This window comes from Capsicum annuum, chromosome 12 (genome assembly GCF_002878395.1).
Source record: "Capsicum annuum cultivar UCD-10X-F1 chromosome 12, UCD10Xv1.1, whole genome shotgun sequence".
In the NCBI taxonomy this organism is placed as follows: Eukaryota; Viridiplantae; Streptophyta; class Magnoliopsida; order Solanales; family Solanaceae; genus Capsicum; species Capsicum annuum.
In genome coordinates this window covers 23598851-23611215 of record NC_061122.1, presented here as the reverse complement: position 1 = coordinate 23611215, position 12365 = coordinate 23598851, and the positions used below count along the sequence as shown (strand labels likewise).

At 26.5% G+C, this 12365-nt stretch overlaps 1 protein-coding gene across 1 annotated transcript in view; it reads right to left on the bottom strand.

Annotated features, from left to right (window-relative positions):
- Positions 1–266: 266 nt before the first annotated feature.
- The window catches only part of LOC124889570 (EKC/KEOPS complex subunit BUD32-like), a 20526-nt gene continuing 8427 nt past the window's right edge, over positions 267–12365 (bottom strand). The window contains 6 exon segments of the mRNA XM_047401521.1: positions 267–762; positions 1409–1476; positions 1594–1666; positions 2190–2260; positions 2263–2449; positions 2531–2653. Coding sequence (XP_047257477.1) covers positions 1439–1476; positions 1594–1666; positions 2190–2260; positions 2263–2449; positions 2531–2653 — 492 coding nt within the window. The 3' untranslated portion in view covers positions 267–762; positions 1409–1438.

Below are 12365 nucleotides of genomic sequence, written 5' to 3'. Positions count from 1 at the left end.
CTACTTATCATTTATTCGAGGTTAATCAATGACTATTGATTATAGTTGTCATGTATAATTACATTTTAAATTTAAATGATCCTACAGTGAATTCAAAAGCTGATTTAGTTACTGATTGCAGAAAACTGTTGAGGGGCCCGTTGAGTCAGCATAGCTTTATATAGCAGAATAAGGTGGCGAACCTAGACGAAAATTTATAATTATTGAATAAATGCATATTGATGCTTATTACTCAGCCTTTAATGAATCCCAGAGTTTCATTCTTAACATGCCCTATGAATTTCATTATTTGCCACCCTGTCAGATGTCTTGGAAGAGTTTCTCAAAATTCAAAAACATATCATTTTTTTCTCTGTCATAACTATTTAGCACTTGAGCGGAGGGTCCTTTTGTATAAACTCTACCCTCCACAGATCCCGCTTGTTGAAATTGAAATCTCACTGGGTATGTTGTTGTAGAAACAGTGAAATAAGACATTCTGATGTAAGTTTGTCAATATTCCATGCTTGATTCATTGTTTCGCAATTGGTGAAAATAAAACTTTAAAACTGCATTTGTGGACAGGAGGAGCCCAAGCACGAATCAGGGGCGGATTTAGGACATGTATCGTCGGTTCAACTGATGGCTATAGAGTTGAATAAGAATACAGAGAGTTGTAGACACATAAACTCAAATAGGTACCATCAGTCACACTGATAATAATCAAGACTGCAACAAATACAGATAAATCTTCTCAATGAGCCATGGCATCTGATCTTTACACTGAAAATAAATCAGAGAATTCATTTACAAACTAATAAAGACAGCAACTGTATGCCAGGAACGTATAGACAACTTGTTCATGATACAGCAAATAGTGCAGTTTTTCAAGCAGATGCACAAACAGTACATTTGTTCACCCCGGTTGGTGCCCAAGTGCTACATGAAAATAAATTAAAAGACTATCAATGAAGGGCTAAAAACACTCGCATACAACCACATTGTTTTATTACTTATAACTGCTATATATGTTTGGTTGATCAATGAGCCTGATGTTTTCTATTTATCTGAAGTATTTCATGTTCCGTCATCATCTGTGGTACTACTAAATACTAATGTTCAGGCTTTCAGAAAAGAAAGAAAAGGGCAAAGAGAGGTATGGAGTATGTGAATGAATCCAGTTGTATTAAGAAAACAAATAGGCCAGATAACCATGATATCCAAAACTTCATCTCCAAGAGGACATAGTCAAATTGATGAATGATTACTCTGAAAAATGAACTATATACGGGATCGCACCAATTTTATAAAGGGGGGTGCTAGCAAAGTACTGCACATTTGGCATGAAAACATGGGAATTTGATAATATAACATTCTGGAAATATAAAAAGTCATACTGGGTGCAATTGCAAGCATAGAGACCAAGTACCTCAACGTGGAGTCTGCATACTTGGAGAAGTCAACCAACCATTTTGCGCTTTCTTCCTCTTAGCCTCACCGAAATAAGTCACAAAAAATTAACAAACCCGTCGAAATTAGACCCATGTTATTTATTCTTTCTGGGAATAAAAAGGTAATAAATAGAAGGGGACGTGAAAGAAGAGTCGGCAGCACCTTCGGCTAGCTTGTTCAAAGTTGATGACCACTGCTTAGAGGACTTCCTATATGCAGCAAGTATCTGGTCCATCTGTCATAGCAATATAAACCGATCTTCACTATAAGTTCTAGGACTTTGCTACAGACTAAAAGTAACACTACTATCCACATGCATCTTGAAAAAACTAACGAGATTCAAGTGTCGTGTGTGGCCAAAATAAGGTTCTTGTTTCCAAACTACAAGAAATATATAGTTCTATAATCCTAATTAGGAGCACTTAGTCCTCAAAAGGCTTCTTTTATATCAATAAAACAATTAATTAGACGCTCAAGTGTATTAGAGAAAGAGCACCAGAGAAGTAGAGAACTGTTCACTGATGCCATCAAATACTGTTTCTGTGAAGTGGTGCATGTTTCATGCAATAATATGTTCACATGACACAAATGATATAATGCCAAAGGCAAAAGGAAGATTAATCTAAAAGAAGAAATTAACATCCTTTCCCCCCGAAAGAAATTATGATTTAAAAATGAGGGGACAGAGAAGAGCAAAAAGCTTCAAAAGGCTTTAAACATGCCTCTAACCCACAATACAGAGATATGACAGAGCTTACCACATTTCCACAAGAAGAGTGCATAGAGATTAAAGCACGTTCTAGTACATATAAATCAACTGCTTTGTCTTTCCAATAGCATTACCAATCTGTGTTGCAATATCAGACATCCGTTCTTTGTTAACACCAACCAGTCCAAAGCCAAGCAATATATCTTTCACAATATATTCAAAGGTGAGAGAATGCATAATAGGGTCAACAGCATAAAGCACTGGAGTAAGAACACCAAGCCGTCTAGCTTTTGTCATGCACCTTGCCTCCTGCGCCACAATTTCAATTTTTTTTAGAAACACAAGCTTTAAGAAGGATTAAAGAAAAGTATAGGTATCATTTACACCGACCGCATTCAACCGTTTAAGAGTGAGCTTTGAGTCCAAAGTCGGATGCCTGTATTTCTTTGAAAACCGTTCCTTGATAATACACCTCCTGCTACCCACAAATGTCGACTCAAATACCCTCTGATGTTACCAACAGAGAAACAAGATAATATGTTACGGAAACTCTAGTGTCCAATGTCAACAACTACTTTCCATTAAATGATCGTTGGTAGAAACAGTAGTACTTATTATTACTGACTTTTAAACTAAACAAAAGACGCCCACCCACCCACAAAATCTTTCCAAAAGAAAGTTGGATATACAGAGAGCTGAAGCACAATAAGATGCTAACTAGCTAAACGGGGATGACATGCATCGACATACCAACCCTCTTTAGATACTAGACACAAACTACAAAAGGCTATTGAAAGAAGAACCCAAACTATCATTTGGTATCATTTTAAGGAAGATCTAGGGAACATACTTTGTTGTGCTTGGCCGTTGGCGAAACAGATCATATCACAGTAGATATATACAAAATCACTTAAAAAAAAATTAATTATATCCAAAGGCAGGGATCAAATCTTACAAGTACAAGCAGAAAAGAACAAATCAAGAGAGACTCAATTGGAAAAAGAGCGAAAAATTTAAGACAACGGCATGAGAGATACACAAATAAAGATCCAAAGGCCAAAGAGAGAGAGAAAAATCTGTGCCATATTTTTGCCAACTGACTTTCCTCTATTTCTCTACGGACTAACTTGTTGAGCTAGGGCTCTTTAAATGGATGTTTTCTAGCTTTCTTTGTGGACCAAAAAAAAAAAAAAAAAATCTTCCCTAGATCTAGAGTTTCCATGGTGCGGTTACATAACAAAGTATAAAGCATTTCCCCCCTCAAACTTCATTTAAAAAATAGAATTTTTCATCTAACTTTGTATTATGAATGTGCTTCTTCTCCTTCAATTTCGGGATGTTAGTCCAATTAGTTTGCAATTCTAGAACACAATGCCAAATTTGCTCATTGAATTATCAACCTCTCTTTCTTTGAAATTTTATAAAATGCTTCTTTATTTTCTTTTTCTGAAGTTCTCTTCTCATGGTATTGATTAACACTTCTTTATATATAGTGTTTTTCTCCTCCATCCAATATGTTTTGAACATTCTATTAATAAAACAATGGAATGAGAGCTTTAGAGTACTGGTAAAGTTATTGTCTTGTGATCAGGAGTTGAAAACGTTTTCAGGACCGTGTAAATAGGCTTTTGCAGAAATGCACAGTACGGCTGCATACAATAAACCTTTTTGGTCCGGATATGCGAAAGTTTTATTGCACCGGTTTCCCTTTTTATTAATAAATCAATCAATCTGTCTATGATATATGGTAAAAGTATGAGCTGAAAGGGTTCATAAACTAAATTATTCGGCCTTTGAGCTGGCATTGATTATTAACAAAAAATTTACAACCTAAACAAATTCCAACTCGATTAAATGTAACAAAATCATCTGATCTCATACACAAAAATGGAACAGATAAATAGAGATAAAATTTACGAGGCTATAAATAAATAAATGATACTAAAAAGAAAAATTGACCAGCTACAATGTCAATTGAATTGAAGGATGTCAACGTCAATGCCGACAGCAACAAAACGACGTCGTTTCTAAAATTAAACAGTGAATGAATTCGCCTGCTTACCGAAACCCTTACCTGTCCAAATGGAAATTTTTTTGGTTTATATACCATTTTTTTTTTAATTGTGTAGGATAGTTTTGATAAATAACGTAATTTGATTGGTCCAAACCCTAGAAATTGACGTCAATGCAAGAAAATATTTTTAATATTTAGGTGCATTATTTTGGTGTCATTTTTTTTTTCTAGGATTAATACTCTTCCTTAAAAAATTGCATAATAAATATTAGTTGCTAACATTAACTAGTATTAGTACCCGCATGTTGTGCGGATAGTATTTAAGTAAAAGTAATCATTAAACAAAGATAGATTAAAAAAATAATTTATATTTATAAATTTATCAAATAGTAAAGCATAAAAAAATATTTCATTGACCAATAGATAAGTCAACATAAACTAATGAAATGTAAGTCAAAATCTTCAATCAATTATAGTTTCTTGAATAGTTCATAACAAATAATTCATAATAAATTACTTCAAAATGCAAAAAAAAAAAAATTTAGATAAAATCAATTTGAATTTGTTAAAATTATTTACCTATATACGAATATTGAAAGGAGGCCAAGTATAAAGAAAAAATATTATCGTTCTAATTATACCATTTATAACATTTACATTTAAGTCAAAATAGGATCATAAAATACTAGATATAAAAAAGAGATAGAATTTATCTCTAAAAATTTTAAAATTTTAAATGAATAAACCATAATAATATCAAGCAAGATCTTGAAATTGATATATTTTTTTTATTTTATTAATACATTCATTATTTAGTGAGACTATATTACAAAAATTTGTATTTGGATAAAGAAATCAATAAGGTAACAAACTTATTTTTATCAAGAAAGAAAAACACTATGAATGATTAAAATCATTTTTAACAAACAATTTTCATGTTTCAAGCCTATATTGTTTGAATATATAGTGACATTCTCATAGGTTTCTTTTTCTTGAAATCTCATTGTTAATTAGTGACAACACTTCTTCAATATGTGGATCTTTTACTATACCAAACTATGATATTGAATAACGATTAATAAAATAAAAAATAATCATTTTTATATCATAATCATGCAAGACCTCAAAATAATATATAATCAAGAAATTATATTATTCATAGTATAAATTTATATTTGTATAAAGAGATTAAAAAATTAACAAACTTAATTTTCTCGAGAAAGAAGAATCACTACGAATAATTCAAATTATTTTCAACAAATGATTTTCTTGTTTCAAACCTATGTTACATTGTGATTACATTTTCAACCTTCTCATATGTATATTCTTCTACTGACTCTCATTCTAAAATGTTGATAACATTTCATCAATATCTATGATTCTTATTATGTCGAAATCTTTATATTTAAAGCCTGAAATTTATGAAGAAAATTTCGAATTAATATTTTACAAACTATTGACAATTCTTATTTCTACATATTCATAATGAAAAACTTGATAAATACCAATAAGGCTAATGGCCAATAACAATAACAAAGAGAGAGAGAGAGAGAGAGAGAAAAAGAAGAAGAAAAGTGTGACAGTATTTCTATGTTATTGAATTAGTATATATGACCATATAAGGTCAAATTTTCCATATAATAAAAATAGAATGTAAATTATAAATTAAAATTTTCAAATTAGTACACAAATTAACTTAAATTATAAAACTTAAGATATTTATTTTTTCAAAATTTAACTTTTCCATATAAACATCACTAAATTGATATAAACAATATTTTAAAACGTGATAAATAAATTAAATAATCCAAAAATGTTGTGGCATTATATCTTTTTGTCTCTATTTTATTTAATGCATAAGAGATGCAAAAGCCATACAATTACTCCATTTAAATGTGGAGATCTTGTTGAAGACTAATACCCCCATTAAAATAGATTAATGCATACTAATTTAAAATTTCAACAAAATAATCTCCTTTCTTTTATAGTCCAAACTTACCATTTGAAAATTATTTCATTTGAATTAATAAGTTCATAGTAGATTGTACAAAATAAGTTAATTAATTGTATGCATTTCCATTAAATAAATAATGTACGACATAATTGTAATACGACTACACAATCAACCAATTAATTTTAATTACTAAGAATCAATTTTATAATCATAATATATAAACTCAAGTTCCTTAAATTTAATGTTGTAAATTTCAAAATATATTTATGGCAAAAGTAGTAGTCAATGTTCGTTTGTTTTTACCAATATATGTATATCAATTAAGTAACTTTGGATATATTTTCTATTAAAATAATTCTCAATATTAACTGATTTTTACATCAATTTAATCTAATTAATTTGATGAAAATACAATTATTAGTAATATTATAAATATCTACTTACCATAAATTTGTCCTAATTTTATATTTTGATTATATTTAATTAATGTACAATTACATAAAGGACTCAAAAATGAAAACAATTGATATTAGTTACCTTTATAATTTTGGAAATTCAATCCCATAAATTTCTCATATTTTTATAGTTTGATTATATTAATTTGATATTATTTACCTTTATAATTTGGGGAAGAATTTTAAAAAGGTAACAATTAATTTTTTTCTCAATTACTGATTTATTTCTCAAAAATTTCTTATAAAATTATAATTTGACTATAATCAATTGATTATTTAATTATCTTTATAATTTTGTAATCACTCAAATAAGGTAACAATTATTTTCTTTCCTAATTACGGATTTTCTTATATTCATTCATTTATTGTTTTACAAAAATAGGTCAAACTTATTTGCGATTAAAGTTGAAATATTTTTTTTTAAAATGTCAATTAAACTTTTTTCATATAAGTTGTTTGATTGATAATTTATTATTAATTCACAAATTTTTGTTGTAATACTTTTTTGATTTACTCAGTTGTAATGAAATCATAATTTTTTAATATAATATCATTATTTATATTGTTTGCATATTTTGAGGGATGACATTTATATTTTTTTTTATTTTCATCTGGTGTTCCGTGCCCTCATTGGAGCCCCAACTAATCTGAATCACGCATTGCAGGGCCCATTAAGGTGGCAGCGCTCCCAACAAAGTTTTTTTCATACCCAGGGTCAAACCCTCGACCTCTGATTAATGGAGCAGTCCCATCCACTGTACTCCAACCCATATCGGTGATATCTATATTAGCATATTTCTCATTTGATAATATTTGTTTCAAGATTGGCAATTAATTATTTTTTATTATACAAAAATGTAATTAGTGAAATTCATACAAAGATTGTTTAATTAGTTGGATTAGTATCAATATAGTAGTAATATCTAATTTTAACTATCTTTCAATTAAATTCGTATTTTGTTTTATTTGAATTCAAAATTTTATATCCTTCCATTAATACTAAAAGTTTCTCATCTCAATTAAAATATTTCTTTTACAATTATGTCTCTTGATTGTAATTGATTACCCTGTCATATTGAGTTACGCAATATGTCTTTTCATATATTTCAAGTAATTGCACAACTAATATTAATTAATTAACTACTACAACTAATATTAGTTAATTAACTACTAATCTTAATATGAAATAATTGAACTATCATTTATTTGTACCACAATATAAAATGTGAAATAATATTAAATAAATAAATAATCAATAAAAATATAGAATAATATGACATAATTAACTACTAATCTTTATATGAAATAATTGAACAATCGTAATGATTTTCATCCGACATAAATAAAATTTAATTTTTTTTAACCACAATATGAAATAGTATGAAATCATAATAACATCCACCCAATAGAAATAAATATTAGTTATTTTTTTATCAAAATATGAAATAAGAAATAAGAAATAATATTAAATATTTAAATAATCAATAAAGTAGCTTTTTGTTATAAAATGATATTTTTTTGTTGTAAGAATTCAAGAGGATAGTTCTCAAGATTCCACTTGGCTTAAATTTAGGCTAGACTACTCAACTTTATTATGTATATAGATGTGTATATAAATATTTCACCAATACACACACACACACGTGTATTTACAACCTCATTTGAAATCAAATAGGGAAATTCACCTTTTCTCAAAATGAAACTCAACAATTTGCAATTCTGTTAGGTTTTTGTATCTTAATTTCTTCCAAAAACTATATAGAAAAACAAAATAGTATCAGTTAAGTTTAATGAATAATCATACCAATAATAAAGACTTAAAAAATGTAAACAAAATCGAAATAATGAAAAATACAAGAAATAGCATACAACTATTAATTGGAAGATAAAAAAATAGCAAGACTAGATAAGAAAATAAAATCAACTGGGTTCATAATCTAGAAATCATCAACTACTCAGAAATAAATAAAAAACAAAAGACATATCCTCAAGCAATTAGTATCAACTTTTTTTTTACAAATTGCAGAAGAAACTATGTTACAATAATTAAATCATTATAGAATATGATAGTGAGTATGTGAGTGAATAATATTCAGAGAAAAAATAATCGAAATATTCAAAACTAATTCTCTATTGAACCGTATGTGTACACAACAATGGTCTTTTCTTTCTTTTGTGGAAATACACTAAGAGTTGAATAAAACCTCCTCCTTAGTCGAGCGAGTTCTTGTTTCTATGCTTTCTTCTTCAGATAATCTCATAGATTAATATTGTGGAGTTAGAATTCACATATATATAGTATTTTACATAGAGATTTTTATATAGAAATGACTCTTTATTACAATATTATTTTATCATATATGTTGCTTGACTGCTAATCAATTAATAAATTTTATATAATTAATGTGACAATTAAAATATGAAATAAATTTTTCATATTAATATTTACTTAAAAATCTAAACAAAGTAAAAATAAATAAATTGATTAAATAATTTGACCACACAAAAGGCTGCGATTTAAATGAATAAGTTTGTTTACTTGTGAAAAAGAGTCCCTACATGGAAGAGAATCAATTGAGATTATAATCTGTAAGCAATTTACCATTTTGAGCAATAAATTAGTAATAAATTATTTAGGTAAAAAATTAGCAAAAATATTTCTAGCTAAAAAAGAAAATAATCGATATTGATTGAAATTTACTATAAATCGTTTGCTTTTATATATTTTTTTAAATTCATTAATATGGCAAAAAAGAGATTTATGTCATGTAAATTATTTTTTTATGGTAATATTATACATAATATAGTAAATGTTTTATAGAATAACCTAACTGTTGAAAAAAGTCTATCTATAAAGGAAAATTAATATGAATTAATAATTTTATTAGCAATTTATAATTCTTCACCTACAACTCAAGTATAAATCATTTAAATGTAAATTTATGCTTTAATTCTAATTAATATAGAATTGCTGAAAAGTAAATACTTAAAGTTTTCTATTTTTGTATACTACATCTCATGTAATTTTTTATATTTAATTGATTACATAATTATCTCTCTTTCCGTAATTGTAGTTTTCATTCAATATTAGTCAAACTTAGTTGATTTATATATACCATAATATGAAAATTTTGAATAAATCTATAATATTAATGTTCCTTAACTCTTAACATTTTTCATCCAAAATAAATAAAACTTAGTTATTTTTTATCACAATATAAAATAAATATAAAATAATTAATTATTTATAAAATAGTTTTTTATTGTCAAAATGTCAAGTGACTAGTTCTCAAGATGTCACTTGGCTTAATTATAGGCTAAACTATTCTTCTTTATTGTGTGTGTGTGTGTATATATATATATGAAATAATTAACTACTATTTTTAATATGAAATAATTGAACAATCATAATAGTTTTAATTGATTTTTACCACAATATGAAATAACATTAAACGAAATAATATTAAATCATAATAGTTTTCCTCTAATAGAAATGAATCTTAATTGTTTTTACCACAATATGAAATAATATTTAATATTTAAATAATCAACAAAATAGCTTTTTGTTATGAAATGATAGTTTTTTGTTATAAGAATTCAAATAGTTAGTTCTCAAGATGACACTTGTCTTAAGTAATAATAATTATGTTAAATATGTATTTTCTTTTATAATTATATGATTTTTTTAAAAAATTAGTTAGAATCAACTATGATCTGAATATATGATGAAAATATATTACTTTTTCATATAAAATTATTGTCTCATGGTTAGTTGTATTACAATTTAGTAGCACTTACCATAGTTGTATATGGTAATGATTGATAGTGTAAAGGTTTCATTTAATATATATACGCTTCACTTACCATAGTCATCTACTTTTCATCTATGGGAGTAGGAAAATCTAAAATTCACTTACCATATCCATCTACCATTTGTATGATCTTCTTAAATCACTTGATTGATTGAAATATATATTTGAAAATTAGAATACAAATTGTGGAATTAGGAGTATCGTTTGATTGCAATATATATTTGGAAATTGAAATACAGATTGTGGAATTACTCCTATAGCTTAATTGGAATATATATTTGGAATACAGATTGTGGAATTACTCCTAATGATAATGGAATTAGGAGTAATTGATGGATGGTCTTCTTGTATCACTTGATTGATTGAAATATATATTTTAAAATTGGAATACAGATTGTGGAATTACTCCTATAGCTTGATTGAATATATATGTAGAATACAAATTGTAGAATTACTCCTAATGATAGTGGAATTAGGAGTAATTGACAGAATTTTTATGTCGGATTTTTTTTAATTTTACATATCTATGAAATAACATATACTAATTAAATAGAAGTCAAACTTAATTATTTTTTACCACAATGTGAAATATATAAATAATTATAATAGTGTTCATTAATAAGAGTTAATTCTATTTTTTTTTAATCACAATATGAAATAATAGAATAAAAATAAACAAAAGTATTCATCAAACATTTTGCTTTATTATATATATAGAGTTGAAATGTATAAATAATTATAATAGTGTTCATTCATAGGAGTCAATTATAATTATTTTTATCACAATATGAAAATATGAAGCAATAGAATAAAAATAAATAATAGTGTTCATTCAATATTTTTACCACATTATGAAAATAGATATGAAAATTTAAATATCTATATATAAAATAAATAATTAATCAGTAAAATAAATTTTGTTATCAAGAAAATAGATTTTTGTTGTCAAAATACCAAGTAGCTAGTTCTCAATATGCCACTTGGCATAATTTTATGCAAACTTCTTTGATTTATTATATATATAGAAGATGTGAAATAAATAAATAATTATAATAGTGTTCATTAATAGGAGTCAATTCTAATTATTTTTTTTATCACAATATGAAATAATATAATAAAAATAAAAAAAAGTATTCATCAAATATTTTGCTTTATTATATAGAGAGAGTTGAAATATATAAATAATTATAATAGTGTTCATTCATAGAAGTTAGTTATAATTATTTTTATCACAATAAGAAAATATGAAATAATAGAATAAAAATAAATAATAATGTTCATTCAATATTTTTTACCATAATATGAAAATAGATATGAAAATTTAAAATCTATATATAAAATAAATAATTGGTCAGTAAAATAAATTTTGTTGTAAAAAAAATATAGATTTTTGTTGGCAAAATACCAAGTAACTAGTTCTCAATATGCCACTTGGCATAATTTTATGCAAACTTCTTTGTTTTATTATATATATAGATAAAAAAAAGTTATTCCAAATTACTTACTCTTAATTTATAAAATCAAGATTGGATTAATTATTTTTCTTATTTTTATATTTATAATTAATACTTTTAATTAAGATAAAATAAAAAATAAAACTGAAGTGGAGAGGCCATGTGATAAAATCCTAAAAACAGTTTGAAAAAATATATTTTTGTAGAAAAAATAAAACAATAACTATAACATAATAATACTAGTTGAATAGGAAGCAACAAATAGTAACAAAAATCAAAATTCATGAAACAACACATAGTAGTAGAAATCATGAACAAGAAACTACAAAATTTCGAGAAGGTGCGTGTGGCTTCGGTGGAAAATAAGATGCGGAAAAGGTGAGGTTGCGATGATTCGGACATGCAGTGAGGAGGTGCACATATACCCAATACGGAGGTGGGATAGACTGTTATTAATGATTTTAAGTGGGGTAGAGATAGACCGAAGAAATACTGAATAGAGGAGATTATGCATGAACGATTGCAACTTAAGGAGG